The sequence below is a fragment of the Argiope bruennichi genome, chromosome 3 (assembly GCF_947563725.1).
Source record: "Argiope bruennichi chromosome 3, qqArgBrue1.1, whole genome shotgun sequence".
In the NCBI taxonomy this organism is placed as follows: domain Eukaryota; kingdom Metazoa; phylum Arthropoda; class Arachnida; order Araneae; family Araneidae; genus Argiope; species Argiope bruennichi.
This window is the reverse complement of record NC_079153.1, coordinates 57,672,164-57,694,171: the sequence shown is the minus strand read 5'-3', so window position 1 is coordinate 57,694,171 and position 22,008 is coordinate 57,672,164. Positions and strand designations below refer to the sequence as shown.

At 27.8% G+C, this 22,008-nt stretch overlaps 1 protein-coding gene across 1 annotated transcript in view; it reads right to left on the bottom strand.

The window, feature by feature from the left end:
• Window positions 1-1,000: 1,000 nt before the first annotated feature.
• LOC129964226 (nose resistant to fluoxetine protein 6-like) overlaps window positions 1,001-22,008 on the bottom strand; it is a 45,823-nt gene continuing 24,815 nt past the window's right edge. The window contains exons 4-15 of the mRNA XM_056078949.1: window positions 20,405-20,486; window positions 18,930-19,027; window positions 18,661-18,852; window positions 16,888-16,981; window positions 15,679-15,774; window positions 14,701-14,866; window positions 11,206-11,285; window positions 8,415-8,534; window positions 5,097-5,217; window positions 4,043-4,226; window positions 2,863-3,005; window positions 1,001-1,296 (exon numbers count right to left, since the gene is read on the bottom strand). Of these exons, the coding sequence (XP_055934924.1) occupies window positions 1,051-1,296; window positions 2,863-3,005; window positions 4,043-4,226; window positions 5,097-5,217; window positions 8,415-8,534; window positions 11,206-11,285; window positions 14,701-14,866; window positions 15,679-15,774; window positions 16,888-16,981; window positions 18,661-18,852; window positions 18,930-19,027; window positions 20,405-20,486 (1,622 nt within the window). The 3' untranslated portion in view covers window positions 1,001-1,050. The remainder of the gene's footprint in view (window positions 1,297-2,862; window positions 3,006-4,042; window positions 4,227-5,096; window positions 5,218-8,414; window positions 8,535-11,205; window positions 11,286-14,700; window positions 14,867-15,678; window positions 15,775-16,887; window positions 16,982-18,660; window positions 18,853-18,929; window positions 19,028-20,404; window positions 20,487-22,008) is intronic.

Sequence of the window (22,008 nt, the reverse complement as noted above, 5' to 3'; positions counted from 1 at the left end):
TGAATTATTTAACATGGTGAAAATTATTGTGTGTAATAAACCTAAAACTTCCCTCTTAAAAAAAAAAAAAAAAAAAAAAAAAAAAAGATGACCTTAGTAATACCATTTATTTAGAAATAAATTGGGAAAATTTTAAATTTTATTTGAAAGTATTCAGAAAAAACTTTAAAATTAATGTGTGATCTCTAGTCAGTATTTGTTTTTTTTTCATATTATAAAACATGCTGAATTTTGTTGAAACAAATCGTTTTTGAGAAAAATTATGTTACATTATTTTATTACAAAGAAAGATGCAGGAAAAACACATTTATAGCTGTTCTACAATTTTGGTGATCATGTCCAATCAAATCACAAGGTTATTTGCTCACATGTTGCCAGTGCAGTGAAAATAACGTTTGAAGCACTTGTTTGGAATGGGGTACTCAACTGCTGTATTTAATGCTAACATTTATTTCGTTCCACACAGAGTACTATTTATGGGTCTTGTTTCGATTTCCACGCAGATGACAAAAATTGGTCGAATAATTGGATTACATTTAAACCCTTTTCTTCGCGGTGTTTATCTATTGTTCTAAAAAGGGATAATTGTTGCAGTTTCTGAAGGGTAAATATTTTGAATAAATAGATTTTAAATTTTCATAATAAACAAGTTTTTTTTTTTAGATTTAAGAAATGATGGGGTCTTAATTATATGACCAATATATAGAATCTATTTTTATATAGAAGCATCCTTTTATTTTCCCATGATTTCGTTCATGCCACAAATAAAGATGATTTTTTCCAAGTCATTTTTCATATTCCTTCATATAATTTAAAAGATAAAATCTAGAATAATAATAATATATATATTATTTATATATATTTAGTGCTTAACCAGTATTAATCCTTAAATGTAATAATAATTCAATTTGTTACGTGTAAAAAAATTCATTTATACTCTACAAATTCGCACACAGCAATTATAATTGATATGATGAGAAAAAATACATAGATGCAAAAGAAAAACTGACACCTTTATTTTTACATTTAGTGAATACATGAAAATGACACTTAATAAGATATACCGTTATGAGTTTCTGTAATAGACCACAACTTACAAGTACCCTCCAGCATGGTGTTCTTTGTTACAATATCACCTTTGAAGCTACTAAAATTGTTTAAAGGGGTCACTTCGATTCGAGATGTCCTTTGCGGGCAGAGAGCGAGCCTTAGAGAGCCGAGTGGCATTTCCAAGACCAGGTAAAGGAGGTAAGAAATGAAGTATGTGACCGTAATGTAGGAAGTAGCTCTCAAACACTGAAAAAAATGCGTAAAATTAAAAAGGAAGCTGTTAAATCCCATGAAACATTATATAAAGTATAAGAGTCTGCAGATCAAATGAATAAAAAGTAATTGCGAAGATTTTGATTTGATTTTCACTCAATAATTACCTTATTGTTCGATTCAATAGATAAACACAAATTATTGTTCATATTATTAAACAACTGAATCTGCAAGTTGCTTTTTGTTATGACATATTAAATAATGGCAAGTTGTCAATCACTATGATATGACGTCACACGTTTTTCCTCTAGAAGGAAACGTAGTGGATTCAATAATTAAACCAATACGGTGATTCCACTTGTATAACGTAATTACGAATGGATTATATTGTAAACTATAACTATGTACATAACATTAATTGTTAAATTTAACATAAAACCTCAATAGGATTAATGCATGCACAGGTAATTCTTAATCCTAACATTTAATTTTTCGCTTTATATTTTATAATTAAAAAGTACAAATATATCAGTGTGAATTCATATCATACTACGATTGATAAGCATCCGATTAATGCATTCGCAAAAGGATAGAATTGAAAAATTGGAACACCGTCATAGGAAAAATGGAAAGGAAAAATTGCATCATCGTCATTGTACTCCTTCCAAGATATGAGATTAAGCCAAATTCTTTTGACTAAATTAATTATTCTTATTCTATTACCGCAAATATCTGTAAAACCGAACGTTCTTCAGCAGGGTTTTTTCCCATAAATTCGTACTTTTTTTGGAGAAAATATTTAGATGAAATCTCATACCGATTGCATACGAACAGTTTTCAATTTTACCTGAGTCTGAGCTGGTCATTCAAACAAAACAAATAATCATGAGCGCACTTAGTTTAACATGTTATTCGAAACAATTTGTTATATTACAACATTCATTTTATAATTTATCTCACATTACTTTGGAACTTGCACATAGTTTTGCCATGGTGAAATCGAGTACGAGATGGTGCTATATGACATTGTCAGCATAAGAGCACATAGAAAAAGGCTACAATAGTTAGTTATAAAAAATGTGTGTGTATGTGTGTTTGTGTAAAATAGCGTTTTTCCAAGAAAAAACCTATATAGATAAGAAGCAAAAATATTAAATATAAATACAAAAACAATAAATAAAAAATCAGAAAGTGTGATTCTAACCGACGACACTTAACACACCCATTATTCATATTGTTCTGACTATTACACTATACTTTAAGCACTTCGAAGCAGAAATTGAATATACTTATTATAGTTATAACAAAAAAATTTTTTTTTGAATTATTTTTTTAGGAAAGACACCTATATAGATGAACTTAAAACCCAAAACTTTATTTAAATATAAAATTTAATGAGCCGTTACCGAGATACACGGGATAAATTTATATATTTACAAGAATTGCTTGTTTAAAGTTTTGAGATTGAAATATTTAATCACAATATTTTCTATATTCAAGATAATAGTTTAACGAGTAGAATCACTCCTATTTTTTATACGTTAATATACTTAGGCCGAAAACAAGAAAAAAAAAATAGAATAAGAACTCAGAACTTACCAATTCTATATGAGAATATTCTGTGTGCTCTCTTGCTACACTTACTAGGAAGGAAATGACCAGGAAATGGAAGATATATGCATAATAACTCAACCTGAAAAGGGGATCGAACACTCTCCAAGAAAATATGGCATTGACAAATCCTGAAAATCATAAATTTGAATTATTTATACAACTTCGTATAGACAAATTAAAATTGATTAAAATAACTTTACAAATGTTGATTAAGAATTACAAATCTTTATCCAATATAGTTTCTGAAAAATAGATGTAAATTTTGTTCACTCTATTAAAATTCGCTGAGCTATAAAAAAAGTTTAATTAAAATAAGAAATTTCAAAGTTTTCAAGTCAAAGAATTTATCTTTGATAATTAAATACATTTATTGTTATAATTTCGTTTTCATATTAGAAAAATAAACAAATTTATTCCAATTTTAAGTAAGAAATTAGTTTTAAAAAATTAAAATCATATTACAAATAAAGTAAAATAATTTTATTTCATAATAGATTTAATTTTTATTTAATCCTTGAAATTTAATATATTTTTGTTTAAAAGAAAGGATAAAAGTAGTAAAACTGTCTAATAATAAAAATAATACAGCAAAAATTTGCGGAGTTAATATGCACATAACATAAGTAGAATGTATTGTTGTAATTAGGTTTGCGTGTATTTTTTATATTGACTCTAATTATTAGGACGTTTTAGAAAAATAATTTTATTTACGTTTTAACTAAAGAAATTAAACGTCTGATTTTTACTGGAAACTTTGTCGAGGCAGTGTACGAGAACTTTCGGAAGAGAATAGAAGAATAGTTTTGAATAGCTTTGTTAGACGCTTCGATCGTCAATACCCGGGTGATGAACGGCGCACCAATTACGTCACGCACAGCCTCAACGTAACAGATATATATGATTTATGATAAATATATATTATTTATGATAGGTATATATGATTTGTGATAGGTATATATGATTTATGATAGGCGTTCACTATAATAGCATTCTATAACATAGATTAAATATAATTTAAAACGTGTTATTCAAAAATAATTTTATTTGTAAATTGAAATATCATTCAAAATTATAATTATACAATAAGATAGATATTACTGTGTCAAGAATTATTATTAAAAATAAATAATTAATGTAAAATTTGATAAGGAATAAGAATACAAACCTCCAATTCTGAATGAACAAGCAATTATAACCCACGTGACACACAATCCAAAAGCTGTTCGGTGAATGGCCGCGTATATTGCCGACCAGTACGGACTCATCGACCCGTCTCGAGAATTGTACAGAACGATATGCAGTGCGTACAAAATACCTAGGCAGGCAATCCATCCTATGGCACCCAAACACTACGAAGAAATTTTTTATTTAAATATCTATAATATGAGTTATTATTCTTTTTTTCATTCTGATAATTTTTTGTAACTATAAGAAAAACAGAAGTATTATAATAGCCATTTTATAATAGTAATGAAAATAACACAGCAAATTTTTAAAAAATCTTTGAATTTGTGAAATATGTCAATAAATTGTAATGTTTGAATAATAAATTGGTTTTAAAATCTTGTAATAAAAGCTCGATTCCCTGAAATATACCTTTTAATTAATAAAAATTTGAATATCATTATCAAAGCTCATATCTGTTGTCTAAGTTATAAATTTAGGATATCTGCTTATCGTAGTAAGAAAAATCGCTAAAATAATCTGAGTGAAAACATTCTATAACGAAATCCTTTTAGATTATCTAATACCAGAATAATTCATCTTGGAGACACTAAATTTATCATTTGAATTGGAATTGTCTCAATACATCTTGTTTTTTCATATATGCCAGTTTTCTTAGGAAATTATAATATACAGGATCTAATTAATTATGTTATTTAATATTAGTTAAGGGATTCTAGAATTGCAAAGAAGAGTTAACCTCTCTTACTCGCTTATCTTAAAATAATTGCAGATGCTCAAACTGATATTTTTTCTTCATAATAATATTTTTAATATGGTTATAGTATAAGTTATATGTTAATATTATTTTGCAGAGAAACAAAATCGCATTTTTATATTTTAAAAAGTATGCTGAAATTTATCATTAAACTTATATATCTCTTTTAACTAAGAAAATACTTCATGATATTCAAAATATTTTCTTTTGGTAACTTGTGCAGAAAATATAGAGAGGCCCAGAGTGCGGGTGTTAGTAAAAATATTAAATTACATACCATTCTACATTTTTGATGTTCTCTTCTGCCAACCCAAATACCAGCCAACATTCCAGCAGCATATGGCCCAAAATGACTCAAAGGCAAAGCCATGTTAATTTTCCAAAACAAACTTGAAGATCTATTAAAAGAGCAAAATTTATTTTTCAGTGTTTGTTTCTATAATGATAATCTAAAAATCTTCTTTCACTTTATATGAAAAATTCATTTACATTTTAGTTTTGAAACTTGTTATAAAAGCTAATTTTAAATCAAAACATTTATTGTGTCTATTTACCATATTACATTGGTACATGTTAAAAAGTCGCAGTCATTGATTAAAAAAAATTATAAAATTAGAGCCAACACTTTTCTATGTCAAATCAACTATTGCTGGAATCACATTTTAGATTCATTTCATAAAGAGATTTTGGCGTAGAAGTGCCATGTAAGAAAGCAAGTTATCGCATTTCTTTGAAGGTATAGTAATGGTACATGGCCGAATTATCTCCACTCGGATGACGGAATGCATCTTCCCGATAGTTTTTCTGTTTTGGTAGATAATTTCGAATGCGGTCGAAAAGACGAGATTAATTTTGTTTTGGTTCTAGGCTATGCTTTTCCATATTCCCTCATGGAATTTACTCATTGTGAAATGCCAATTTGTTTCATAATTTTTTTCGAAAGCTTATTAAATAGTGCATGTACCATTCCTGTTATTGTCATAATCATCGGTCTTACCATAAGAGAATTCACAACATATTATTACAAGTTATTAGTTTACAATGTTTTCATAAAAGTGAAACAATTTTTTCTTCTTCTGATTATCAGTTGGATGTTAATATGCTGGATTAAAAATATTGAATATCAACGAAGACATTTAACAGGATTCTAAATCAAAGCAATCATTGCTGATCTATTCAGCATGAGCTAGCTCTAATTAGCGAGAAAAGGGAACAAACAAATCAGTTAAGGACCAAATTTTAAAAAAAATCACCGAAGTATTAATTTTCTGATATTATCCAAAATATGTTTTTTTTTTAAATTTTAATATGGCAAATAATCAACATTTTCTCCTTTCTGAATTTTCAGATAGTTTTTATCTCCATTTCCAATATTTTTATACTACAAAAATAAAAAATAATCATTAAAATATTTAATAGGTAATTTAAAAGTGAATATTTTGATTTGTTTATGACATGAATTTATGTGATTAGTTTATGGCATGAATTTATGTGGTTCGTTTATGACATGAATTTACGTAACTATGCATAAATCCATTTGGAAGAGATTTTTTTTAGATTGTACAGCATAACAACATGTGTTAGTTTTTCAAATTTACTTTGCATAATTTTATATAGTTTTTTTTTTAAATTTTAATATTAAACTAATAGTTTATTTATATTAGGTTGTTGTAGATTATATAAAAGATAATCTACACCAATTATGAGTTTATATGTCAACAAATTTTAATCAAGGAGAGATAGGGATAATATTTTTCCAGAAAAATATTCACTTAACGTCCAATTTTAGTAGCTAAATTTGATGTTTTTCTTGTTCAAAAACCTTATAAATCTGCTTAAAAGTTTGTTTTGATGAGTGCAAAGTTTGTTTTGATGAGAAAAAACTAATTTCTTCGATCTTTTACTGCAGACTTAAACGCATAATTGAATGAACCAGCAGTAAATTGTATCTTTGACAGCAAGTCCAATCAAAAATATTGCTAAAAGATATTTACCACTCATTTTTAAATTTTTTACCATACGTGGCAAATGGTAAAGGATATTTCGATGAGTTTTCTTCAATTTCGGAAAATGTTGTCGTTGAGTCAAAAACCCTTTACCGCCTACAGAAAATAGAACATTATCACTGGAAAAAAAAATTAACTTTTGCAAATGAATTGTTCGGGAAACGAGTAAACAAAATCCGAAGTGCCATCTAAAATTATTATATTCAATTAGGAGACATGGTGGTTGTTCATAAGTATGTTAAAACATGCACAAGATAAACCGAGTTTTCTCAAATTTAAAGGTAAATAACGGCATACTGCTTCTTAATTAGGAAGATAAATACCAATTAGGCAATCAAAGTTGGACGGGATGTTTAGTTTAACTTAAACGCCAAGCACAATTAATGCAAAATCAACAACTAAGAAATCGTTGTGCAACTAAAGCTTTAGTGTGGAAGTGCAAAATTAAATAATGAAATATTTATTTAATAATGAGATGACTTATTATTGTTTTTTCTAACTGGACATTTTCCTTTCTCGTTATATTTTACTGCAAAATAATAATTTAACTCTAGTGAAATAGATTAAGGTTGGTTGGCTGATGGAAATTATTAGCGCAAGAACCATTTTTGATTAAACTGCGTTAAACATACGAAAAAAAAAAGATTAAGAATAACAGATATGTATTTATCATGAATAAGAACTCAATTATTGAGTTTAGCATAGAAACAATTATATATATGTATGTACAGGGTGTTTCTGAATTCATGGCTAAAGCCTTAAATATAGGTAAAATTCTTATAAAGAAGCATTTTGTGTATAATAGTATGGGGTAGAAAATGAAAAGCATAGGTGGGGCAAGTACGTGTTAGTAAAGCAAAGCGGAAAAAAAATGCAGTGTCTACGAGTCTCCAATTGACTTTGATGAGGACATCATTAAAAAACATTCTATTGCTATTGCAATTGTTCGTGAAAAACCAGGCATATTCGGAAGGCTACGCAAACCACCTGCTAGGCGCTACCAGACCTGTATCGATGTTGGCGATGGCACATTTACGTACTTAATTTATGTAATGAGTTTTTTTTATTAACTCAAAGATATTCTTATTACAAATACGATTAACAATTTGATAAACAATATTTTAAAAGGAACAATTTGTTTTTGTAGGTTTACACTTGGAAATTATAATTAAATATTCTGCCATAGCTTGTAAATAAAATTCAAAGACTCAAAATTAAATGATGAATTAGCATATCGTGGGCATCTGAAATTGGCATAAAATAAAAGCAGGGATCTTTGTCAATTTTTATTGATAAATTCTTTAATTTGACGCTTAGTATAAGAAATTAAAATGAGCTATAACAGATATAACTTTAGATGTTTTAGATGCGGTTTGTAACTGAAACAAAAAATTCTTATGCTGTTAAAAATGCTATAAATTCCTTTTATTAAAAATTTAATTACATTCTTTTATAGGATAACTACCTATATTTGCGACATCTGCATTTAGTTTTTCGATATTTAGTATCTAAAATTTAAATGTATCATTCATGTGTTGTGGGCCAGTATAAAATATCTCTATTAAAATTCGTTTGCAAACATTACTTACTCTTCAGTAAAATACGCCACATATGCTGGTGGGAATTCGTGATTTAGTGTTAGAATACCAACGGCTCCACTACAGGCAATGCATATCAGCATGGTGAAAAAGATGCCAACCTTTACGCTCCTGAAATAAACAGATGAATGAATTTCTTACTTCATCATTCCTTAAAGTAAGATTGTTATACATATTACGAGTATTGTAGTTGTTAGTCTCCATCTCTATCTAAAAACAAGTAAAATATATATAAAAAAAATTAAGTCCGTTCCTACTTAGACCAACAAAAAAATATTTTAGTTACTTTTTATTAAATAATTACAATTAATATAAATATGTATATACATATGACAGAATTACAATATTAAGTGGCAAAATAGAACTTGGCGACCATTTGGTGACATGGCGATGGATTTGGTGACTTTGGCGACCAAATAGAAATTACTGGACAAATTTAATTAATTAATTAATATTTGAAAAAAAAACTGTATTAACATCAAGTGTCATCCACTACCAGTTTAAAAAAATGCATTTCAAATTGAGTGGATGAATAAAAAGTATTTTATTAACGATTGAAAATTTGAACAAGATATATACCGAGAGAGTGTGAGCTAATAGTAGGAACTGAATGAAGAAGAACACAAATTATTTGTGCTGTCCCTCTACAGGAAATAGTAATTTAATTTAGTGCTACTAAATTTGGCAGAGACATATTTTAGTTGGAGGTGAAAATATGCTTTTTGGTGCTATTTTCTTAATATAAATTTCAGTTAATTAAAAAGTAAGTAAACTTTTGATGTTTTGATCCGCCACTTTTGAAACTGATATGTCAAAATTTTATTTTCTCCCCATTTTAAAGTAGGTGACTATGTTTAAAGCTCGGATTATTTTTTTGCAACATTATGAAATTTTTTTTATTTAATATTCTTAATTTTTAAACAAGCTTCTTTTAAAAAACTTTTGAATTTTGTTATTTATATTTTAATATTTACTGCAGTTCCTGAACTAGAAAAAAAAAGGTAATAAATTCATATAGAAATATTTTATAGTTGTTTTAGTGCTTCACAGTGTGGAAAATCTTGAAACTTTCGTGTTATTTATCAGTCGAACTTCATTATTTAAGAAATGGACAAAAATGCAGCTTATTTTTTTTGCTCAAGAACCCTATAATATATTTCTTAAGATCTCCGCAAGACTTGAAGCAAATAATTTGATAAGCTTTTAAACTAAAAGATTTTCATTTTGTACCCCTTTTGAACCTCTAAAAAAAGAGATTTTTTTTCTAATTTTTATAAGGCTTTTGCCTCGTAATCGTATAATATGATTTCACACATCTTTTTCCAATCTTTTTTATGTAAATATTAAAAAAATATAACTTTTTGCGAATGTTTTTCAAAAAAATTAATCTCTGACGTAGTTTAAAATTGAAAATATTCCTTTTTAATCACGCCAATATAATTTCCGGGAATTTTTTCTAAATTCTGTTATTTATTTAAAAAAACTTTTTTCTTTGCGTTCTTTCAACTATAAATTTCATTGTTGGAATAAAGAAGAACCGTTTCCGTTGCATTCATTATCTTCATTATTTCATCATATTTTAAATCCAAAGGAAAAAAAGATCTTGATATTATTTGCTCAGTTTAAAATGAAAAATCAGTAAGTGGAGTTCGAAGTATATTATCGAGAGATTTAACGTTATTAAGGTGTATGTACACACTTGAAACTTTGAAAATCGTTCAAAATATCGAATATTTTTTTATTGCTTAATAATGTTTTCTGATCCTTTAGCTTTCAAACGATACCAAGATGTTGTCAATATTCGAAATATTTCTCGAGTTATAATTATTTTTCTTGAGGGGCTTTCATTAAAAACTCTAGTTAGGGTGTTTTTAAAACTCATTTTATGAAGAATGATATTTTTCCACTCTGTTGCTTCATTCAAACAATTATAACTCAACAAGAAATTAACCAAATACAGTTATTTATACATCAAAATAATCTGTATGAAATAGCGGAAGTTTTGTACCTCCATCAAAGTTCTATTTATAGAAATAAAATTTTAATAGCTGTTTAAAAGTTAAAATTACAGAAAAATTCTCGCTTTTTCTATTTATCGTTGATGAAAAAATTGTTAAAAAAACACTATAGATGTTTATAACTTGTTTGAGGCAGACAACATGAAGACTAATATTAGGCATCATTTCCAACTAGAATTGTGTGTCTGTACAAATTAGAATTTAAGATATCATGTTTCAAAAAATAGGCTAATTAACTCATTAAATATTATTTAATTAATTAATAATTAGTGTAATATGGTTTTTTTCTCACTGAAATGAGTTTAAACATATATTAATAACCTACTGTGAAAAAACTGGATTTTTAAAGTTAAAATTTTTAAAAAAATCTTCAAGTGTGTACGTGCACCTTAAGATGTTGTTGGACTTGAATCCATTTGTAATGTTTATTTACATAAAAAGCAGAAAAAAGGTAAAATTACTAAATTAAAATATTTTTAATACATATTATAATTTAATACATAAAAGACAATTTCTTGTGAAAATAAAGAACATTGCGTCTTGTAGAAACGATTTAGCTCAATTAAAAATAAATAGTATTCTCAATGAATCAGCTGGTTATTAAAGACGACTAGTGCGTAATATAAGGAAGATGATTTTTTTAATCAACAACCGATTACGTTCTACCCTGATTACCAAGCAATAGACCGTTTTTGGAAAAAAAAAAGTTCAAAATATATTTCTGTAATTAATTATTGGTGGATATCAAAGTAACAAAAGCATACCTGGATAATATTAAGCTCAAGAAAATTCCCACAAGAGTCAATTGAGCTAAGCAAGACACAAACCACAAATGAGGAAAACACTGAAATAATTGATAAAATATAAATAATAAAAAAAATTCATCAGTAAAATAATTTCAAAAAGTATGAATCAAAATTGCTCCAATATACAGGACTGCTGACATAACAATAGCATTCCAATAAAATGCAACAATAAAATATTATATGCACAATTTTAGCACGTCATTTTCTTAATTCAAATGCGAATTTGAGCCGGCGACCTGGCCTAGGGGTAGCGCGTCTTCACCGTGTTCTAGGCGTCCCGGCTCTACTCCTGGTTTGTGCTTAGTTGTTCTTTTCTCTGTGTTTTATCTGTGAGGTGTGTGAAAGAGTGAAAGAGCCCTTTTATAAAAAGGGGTTGTGCAAGCGAATGTGTGCGTCATCTTCATATGAGCTAGAAGTCAGACTTCTGCTCTCAGGGGCCTTGGCCCTCCGAAGCTACTGCTCACTTGGCCTAAATCGCTGACATTTCGTTAGAGGGCTTGTAAATTGCCATAAGTAACAACAGCAACACAAATTTGATGTTTTTCCTGATTTTGGCTTTTCTTGTTCATTAGATGTAAGGCGGGTTAAGTATTTAAATTTTAAAACACTGCAAATCTTACAAATATGTTTTCCTTAGAATCAGTTTGCAGAATTGAGTTTTTCATGAGGCAATTTAGAATTTCTAAATTTTTATGTCAGCTACAGCAACGAGAATAATTGTAGAAATTCAAACGCGAGCCTTTTAACTTTCCGATATGAAATTATATATTCATCTATGTTCATAGAAATGCGACAGGGTTTAAGAAGTAACAGGATGTCATTCATTTCCAAAATAATATAAGATCATCCAATCAATGGACTTTTTTCGCTCCCTTTAGAAGACACTTGATTGGTGTAAAATGATGAAATACAGACTTTAATAAAAAGGCCCAATTTCTGTTGCAGAAAAGTGAAACTTCTTTTGTTTTAAATTGTTAGTCTTAATTCAAATGTCATTATAATAGAACCGGGATTTGTTTAAACATCGAATTTCATAATTTTTCAAGGTATAAGCATATTGATTGAAACAATAAAAAGTCTAATTAGGCAAATTATCTGGAACAATTTTCCGATTCAAAATATATATCCATCTCTGGCGGGTTAGAAATTAATTTTTGGGATACGTTGAAATAAAACTCGATATGATTATCACTTTTATAGAATGAAAATTATGGACTTCTAACAGTTCGTCAAAAAGATATCTGATGCACATATACAACAAAATTTCTTTTATTTACAAATCGTATAAAAATGTGAATTTGCATATAAATGGAAATTCTTATAAAATTCTTATATGTTTTGATTTTCCAACTTTATTTTGCTTTAAATATTTAAGTTTTTGCTTTAGCTATGCTAAAATAACAGTCCCTCAACTGCTAAGTTTTGATTAAAAATGATAAAGCTTAAGTCATAGATAAGAAATGAATAATAACTTCTGTCTTAAATAGGAAATGAATTTAAATTTTCACTTTCCAATTTAAATTTTCATTTAATGTAATAATTAATATGGAAATTATGATAGAATAGCTAACCATTAAATGAAATCTGTATCAAAAAGAAGGGAAAAAATATTGATCTAGCATTATCCTTTTTATATTAAATAAATTATTCATAAACTAAGCCAATCATTTATCTGATCACCGCTCAAATGAAGCGCCCTGCCCATTGGCTTAACTTGGAATCGTGATAAAAACAACAAAGAAGTTTAAACTTGTATTTTGAATCTGCATTTGAATTGAGTTTAGAAAGGTAAATTCTAATAATTGTATTTTTTCCTCCTTATTTATTTCTTACTTTTTTTCTATTTTCTACTTTTAAAAGATCTGCAATAAAATACTATAGCCTTAAAAAATGCTGACCTTTAAATTTCGATGAATTTCAACGCTGTAATTTTACCTAAATATACAAGTAAAAAAATTCTGATTGTGTACAAGCTACAGAAGAATTCATACAGCTGAGAGCCACACGCATAAAATTTATTTGATTCTTAATGGAAAGTCATATGGCTGACTCTTTGATCACCCGAATGCAGACGGAAAAATAATACTGAATGACTGGACCGCCACAACAACAACACTAGTGTGGTTGAGTCTTAAGGGCCATCACCGGCCCCGGAACAACCTTTCCCTAAGGAAGTAGGTCCCGTCATCGATAGGAGGAACCAGACCCGCACCTTTTCGTGTACTCCAGGGTGGCGAGAACTAATCACCATGCCAGAAGATTCTCATCCTCATTTCGAGGTGCCCCCCCCTGGGGGTATGTTTCTTAATTAAAGTCAGCCATCTGACTCTCCGACCCGCCACAAAGGAACACGGTTTTAAACAAAAGAAAAAAAATGAATGCCCGAACCGCCGCAACAACAACATTGGCAGGAACTGTGGTTGAGTCCTAAGAGACATCACCGGCCACGGTACAACCCTCCCCGAAGAAAGTACGTCCTGTCATCGATGGGAGGAGTCAGATTCCCCACCTATTAGTATACTCTCCAGGGTGGCGAGATCCAACCACCATGCGGGAAGCAACTCATGCTCATTTCGAGGTGCAACCCCGGGGTATTTTTCTTAATGGAAAATAATAAGTCTATACGAGATATTTATAATTGTTTGCCATGATATTATTCAGATTGAATGGAAATAATATGCGCAATTTAATTTCAGCAACTAATTATAAAACTACTTATCCCGGAAGAAAATTTTAACTATATTGTTCTTTGTGTTTAGTAGTAAAAATTGCACTCATTCGCTCTCAATTAGAAAACCAGATCAACTTTCTATGAACGAATTTTAGATTTTTAGTCGATAGAGATCTATAAATTCATATAGAAAACATATACCAAATTTAAATCTCCTAACTTTGAGTTTGAAATATCGGCTTTACAGATAATCATAATTGCAAAAATGTTTTTTTTTTTCTCCTGGATTCAGTGAGTTTTGAAATGTGGAGATTGATCCAAATCTTTAGATGGAATGTTTTCGACAGTTACAATATTTTCTTTTTGTGTCGTCTAACGTCCTTTCGCTGGTGCGGAGTGGAAATATGCAGAAGGGGTGTCAGCTCAGGTGTTGCCCTCGTAATCTGACCACGGTTCAAAATTACGAGATCCGTCCCAAATAACCCTAATGTTGTTTTAAAAACGGAACGTTAATATAATTAAACCAACCAACATTTTATATAAACCTGCGAGAATGTAAACAAATAATGTAAGAACTTCAGAAAATATATACGAAACAAGTCGTTGCATAATGCAAAGGCGCATTTACGTTTAGCTACTACTGCAGGTGACACGCATATATATATTTACACACACACACACAAATTTGTTTGTTTTTATGTGTGTACATATACATTCATGAATTGCTTACAGAAAGAAAAATAACGATCAAGAAATACTTCCGATTTATTATATTTTGTTACCTGATCTTCTAAATCTAGGAAATTGCTGTACATTCCAAAGTGAGCAGCAGCATTATCGCGGCACTTATCTATGGAAGCTCCTAACAAATCACCCCAGAAAGGACCGGAAGCAATTAAAGGCAGGATCAACAATACTCCAAAGAAGAGAAGCAGGGGTATGCATAGCCTAAAGTAATAAACACCCATATTGAGTAATAAAATATATTTATTTTTAGCATCACAGATATGTTACGAAGTTTATATGAACATTATAAAACTAGAGGCTTTAAATCATAACTTTACTGACATTATATGACTAATATACTATATTTTTAATCAAAAAGCAGATTCAGTGTAACATAAAACTTTTATTAGAGCTGGGAAATAGTTATAAACATTTCCAATAAAGTAATAAAGTATATGCTAATTATGGTTCAATCTTAGGTGTAAGATTTTTAAAAGTTATTTTTAATGCATTTATATGGAATTGCTGATAAACCCATTTCAAAAGATAAGAGCAATGTATAATATAACAAAAGCCCATTAATGGGTTTTTAGTAAATATTGATTTTAAAATACAATGGACTAATAACGTTATATAGATAACGATTGTCTTTTTATTAGAAATAATATAAAATACATGGTAAGTGGTGTATAAATTCCAGGCCATTTTTTTTTTATAAAAGGCTTTTACAATAAAAAAATTTAACAATAGAAAATTTCAATGATTAAAAAATGGTAGTTATAAAAGAGTATGAACTGAGACTTGCAATGCAAATTGATAATAGAAATAATAAAATATAAAATATTCTATATAATTAGTTGATAACTATGTTTTATAAGATTTCCTTAATAATAATAATAAAAAAAATTATTTTCTTTACTTATCATAATATTAAAATCATTTATGTTACTTTCCTTAATATTAAAATCATTTATGTTACTTTCCTTAATATTAAAATCATTTATGTTACTTTCTTTAATATTAAAATCATTTACCTTAAGTAGTTCTTCACGATCAAACTAATCACATTGACTTCTATATCTCGGGGTTTTAAAGCAGGTTGCCACAGACTGTATGTCATAAGAAAACCACTGAAGAAAGAGCACAGATCACATTAGAATAATCAAATAATTTTCCAAACTAGTGTATATCGAATTCTCCTGTTAAACACTGTGTGGTTTAATTATACAAAAAAAAAGAATTATATTCTTTTTATTTACATTTAATTTAGTATAACTTTTAAACCTGCATTTAAAGAACATAGTATAATTGTATAATTTTTTTTATCAAAGTTGATAAAAAAATACTTGAAGGATTTATTACATTACCAAGTGTTTAATGCACTGCCCTGTAAGTTGAAACCAATTTTAAATATAATTTCAGTGTTTTTTCCTAGGAATAGCGAAAAAAATAAATAATTAATGCAAAACCTATAAATTCTGCTTATTATACAAATACTGGTAAATTTTTCCTCTGGAAAATGATAATTGATAGCTTGGAGTTTTTTGAAGGATTTATTACATTCAAAATTGTCTGATACACTGTCTTGTAAGCTGCTGCCATTGTTAAATCTGATGTCATTGAATGTTTCTTAGAATAAATGCAGAACTTCCATTTTAGCTTTATGAAACGACATCCATTGTAGTAATGCATCTCTTTTTTTCTTTCCTCGAGGATTTAATACAATTTATAGTGTTTGGTACAATTTCCTGTTAAATGAAAGCATTATTAAAAGCAGATGATTCAGTTTTCATTAGATTAACGAAGGAAATTTCATTTCAGGCTTATGAATTTTTATCTTGCAAAAATATGCATAAAGAAATCATAAAAAATTCATCTTTTATACCCATTTTTTTTGTAAAAAGAAATAAATAAATTAAAGTTTCAATAAAAGTTATAACTTTATATCTTTATATAATATCTTAATATTTTATTTATTCTTCAAAGTTAGAAATTAAATAGAATCATAGACATATAATTTAAAAGATTTTGAAAGATTATTTTATTCTGAAATAAACGTGATATGTTATTTAAATTCTAATCTTAATTAAAAGAACGAATAATTACTTTTGAACATCGTATTTCATAATCGTATTGAAATAATTTATAAAAACATTGTATCAATACAATCGAAAATTGAAAATCATCTAAATGTTAATGGCGTTATTCAAAAGTGATAATTTCAGCAACAGATAAATACTTACTAGCATACAAAAAGAGCGTCTACAGCTAATGGGAAGCTCATAAAAACTGAGAAATAGCCTTGATCCCAAAACTTCCTTAGATTATCAAGATAACCTTTGAATAAAATGAAAAAATAAAAAGGATAGTTTAAAATAATCTAATAGAAATAAAGTACGTTTATTAACATATTGACAGGTTTAAGAATTGCAATCAATATAATGAATTTCTGCTATTAAAAGTCCTCCATATAGTTAATAACATACTTATTTTAGTCGAAATTAAATTCTTAATTTGATAATATTAATTTTATCGAGAAATAAATAAATTTATTTAGTCATACACAGGAAGAAACCTTGTCATATAAAATAATGCATTTCGCTGAAAATTTATTTCATCAATTATATCTATCCTGTCAGAACATGGTACGAATGAAGAAACATAAATTTTACTTTTATTTACTTTTCACACAAATCAAAGAAAATTTAATTTAGAATTGCATTTATTATATATATGACTGTAAACATTCATTATACATTTAAATAACACTCCATTTTCTTAATATATTTCAGAAATGAAAAAAAAAGATTGTCTGGATAAAAATAAAAATGCTTCTAGATGATATAAAATATCAATTATGGAAACTGCAGAATTAAAGGAATTTAAATTGATTTATCATCAGAAATATTTTGCGCAAAGTAAAAGCCAAGATATTTTTTTTATTATCTACGAAGCCCTTAAGAAAGCGGCTATATAGGCTGCCCACTCTAAACGTGCCCCAACAATTGAAATTTAAAGACATATTCTTCCAATTGTGGAAAAATTATGAATCATTCCGATAAAACACATTTTATGCTGTTTAAGTCAAAAATTTATTGATGGACCAATTAATAATTATTATTTTTTGAACAAACCCTATGTTCTATTAGTCATGCTTAGTAAAATATTCTTGTTACAGCATTATTTGAAGCCCAAAACGTTCCACACATCTGTGACTAACAATAAAACACACCAAAATATGAAGCTGTGTCTTCCGATATTTTAGGCCAATCAATAGCCGTCTCAAGGACGAGGAATGAATTTATTGGCCAATGTTTCTTGAGGCCGCTGATTAAATGATATAAAATCGTCTATAGTAACGTTGTCAGAAATTTATACTTATGTCAATATTATCTATGGCAAATGGTTTGGAAACAAGCTACTAGAGATAATTTAAGTGGTCATTCTTTATGCTTACAAAAAAGTTTTACTTCAAAATGCTTATTTTTGAATTGGCTTCATTTTACATAACTGAACCCATGTTTAAATATTTGATGTTTTGAATTGGAGTCTCATAGTATACTAGCCAGTTTTTGACTATTCTAAAACAGCAGTAATAATTAAAGTTAGACATAACTAAAGACACATGACAAAATTAAAATACGACATAAGATGCAATACTAAAGACATAAAAAGACAGACTTTAAGGCATAATTAAAGTGACTGTTTTTCAAGTTTATAATAACTTATACTTCAAATTGTACATTCTTAAATTGGTTCCCTTTTACATAACTCATCCATATTTAAGTATTTGATGTTTTGAATTGGAATCGCATAGTGTAACAGATAATTTCAACTATTCTAAGACAGCAATAACAATTAAGGTTAATTAATTAATTTTTAATTATTATTGCTGTTATATATGTTTGTATAATAGCATTAAGTTATTTATATTCAAAATTTTGAATGCTCATTGGAGCTAAGACATTTATTGCATTTGAAGAAAAGAATACTTTTAAATGTAAAAAGTTACGTACTCATTTGAAAATAATATCCTTCATAAGGAAATATGTAAGTATGTCCAAGAATAATCCATGCAATCGAGGCTACGAAGATTCCCCGGACACTTTGTCCTGCCAGAAGGCCTTCTGTGTCGTCTTCTATGTTCTTCATAAGACGAGTAGTGTTGTTGCATATCGAGAAAGACAGAGAAATGGTTAAACATTTTCCTAAAGAGGAGAAAAAAATCTTTAATTCTCTCATTTATTAATTTCGACTTTATGATATCAAAAGATGTCGAACTTACTCTCTTTATCGACATTCTTTTCTTCTTTCTTACCATGAACCAACCAATGAACGAATGAGCTAACCACCACTAGCAGAATGAGTAGGAGCCATACACATCTGAAAAATTGCAGACAATTATTTCAGAGTAAGAAAGTGCAAAGATATTTGTGAATCTAATGATGATTTCGGAGTTGGATGTTAGATTTTTAACAGCACAAGAGCAAAATATTGCAATGCTGTATCAAATATATAATATATGCGTACATCATATCATAAAATTATATCAAAATCTACGAATTCTGGCAAAACTGATATGAAAGTGGTTAAAAGAAGTGACATAGAATATAATTAATGGTATATGAATAATTAATGGTGCATATAACATTAATAGGACATATAAATCAAGTCGACTGCAAAAAACAAAATGCATTTGGATAAGGAATTTCTCCCTTTTTATCATCAAGCAATAAATCTGTGGCATTAAAAATCATTGATTGAAAGTTAAAAAATAGATATTTATTTAAAAGAACTATGTTTATATGTATTAACTATTTGTATATACAAATAGGAGAACTTTCACCAAAAATAAGAGCTATTTAGTAATCTTGTGTTGCTACTAAGCAGACGAGTTAATATGACATCGTTTCGCCAGATTAGAGCACCAAGTCGTTTTCTAGTCATGCATTTTGAGGACTGTAGCGTTATTTTATTGCAAACTCCAATGTTGTTGTCTTTTGACATAACATCCGATAAAACAACTATTATTTTGAGTAAGGCTGATCTAATAATAAAAACGAGCTATGAGAAACATATAAATAAATACACAAACACCCAAATAAATATGGTTTATTTAAAACTTACGAATCACAGTATGAAAAAAGAAAGAAAAATATGAAATTAAAATAGATTAATATAAAAATAAAATGTAAATTAACCTTAAGATTAAAAGTTCTCTTTTACATAAATGGAGATTATTTTCATGCGATTTTCTCAATCCAAGTAAGACCGTCAGTTTTTACAATAAAGGCTTTTATAATAAAACATATTTTTAAAATGTTATGCAACTGCCGTAATATAAATTAAATAATGTCGGTTGTCAAATTTTATTACCACCCATTTTATTAATAAACAAAAATGAGCATTATGAACTGAATTTTAGTTGCAGGGGTGTAAAAAATAAAATTCTGATCTAAAATTAGAAAGCAAAGATGAAAGCAGTGATCAATTACCATAAGCAGCAATCAAAAGATATCTAAATTAGAATTTTATAGATTCTTTTTTATTAAGGTTGTATATATAATTTCATTTTAATAATATATATAAAAGCAATTATTATCATGTAAAAAATTGCCATATTTAATTTCTAGATGACCTTAATATCTTATGAAAAGAACAGTTAATACTGTCAACTGAGATCAAAATTATAAATCTTCGAATGTTTCAGTTAGTTTATTTATATAAAAAAAATATTTATATTTGAAAATATCTACTCACATTATGATAAACTGAGTATGATCGACTTCTGTATCTGATTTCACCTCGCATCGATCAAGTGTACTTTGACCTGGAAATGGAACTACAGAAAGGAGTCTAATTAAAAGTTGTTTCTATAATTGTTTCAATAAATTGTATAACCTTTAATTGTATAACAATCTAAAAATAAACACTTTTTGTTTTAAAGTTTATTTATTTCCTAATCAAATAATCATAACATGCTATGCAGAACACATTATATTTTGCACGAAAAATTATAATTTTAACTCTTTCCAATGTCCAGCGTTCAAGTCAAATAATGAAACATTTTTGAGTCAATGCAGGTTGCATAAAAAAACTTGAGCGAATTATTTGTTATAATGAAAATCAAAATTAATAAAATGCTGTAAAAAAAAGTCATTATATTGGGCATTTTGTTATTTAAAATCATCTAAAAATACAAGTTATCAAAAAAAAAAAAAAAAAACTAGCGTAATTAAATAATTCCAGCAAAATACATCTTTGGATGGCTTTTGTAATATTATTCAACGTTCAACATTAATTATGCACCGAAAATTGCTATTTTTTTAACAGCAGCTGCTTTGCTGAAAATCCAAACTCTTGCAAAAACTTGAAATATTTAATTGAATTAATTAATTTAATTTAATTTGAAATATTTAAATCTATAAAAATCTCAAAATTTATAGATTTAATAAAAAAGCTTTTATAGTAAATACATAACAGCAATAGACTGCATCTTAGAGCTGCCTTCGCTGCAGCTACATCCTTGCGTAAAGCAATTCACCAAATGATATCCATTTTATTAGTAACTTTGCTTTAATAAAAATACAAATAATCATAAAAAACCTTATCACAAAAATCATTTAAGACCTCAATGTATAGATATTTATAAAATGATTCTAGCCTCCCAATAAACTGCATTTAAGGGCGGCTTTTCAGCAAGGAATGTGTCAAATAACGCTTTTTGTTAGCACCAGCTGTTTGATTCACCATCAGATTTAGAAATAATGATTTACACAAGATTTAGACTAATGTGAACATGTTATTACTTAAAGAAAAAAACATTAATTCTCAATATTTACAAATCAGATACATATATGCGTTTTAATTCAGATGATATAAAAAATCTTTCGTTTCTAAATATAGTTAAATATTGTTAAAAAATGTTAAAGAATAAATATTTCTTAAAATATTGTATTATTTTCTGTATTAAATCTTGTGATCTCAGCAAAAAAAATCTGTAACAGCAAATCCAAGTGCATCTTGAAGACTTATGAAACAAAATTTTGGGTGAAATGGAAAATGCATTATCTATGTTTCCGGAAAGGGAAAGTATTGGTTAGGTGGCAGAATTATGATCTCAAAACAAGAGGTGTGATGAAATAGAACATCCAATTACTTATGGTTAATGTGCAAACTGATTTATTCATGGTCAATCAATTAAAATAGAAATCTATTTGAAGGAATTTTTAAAAGCAGATTTTTTTTATATAAATTTTAAATAATTCAAATAACTAACAGTTCTTTAAAAATAAAGAACTACTTTTTGAATACCTTGAGGTTGCATAACTGTAAAATAGCTCAATTTTTTTTATATATTAAAA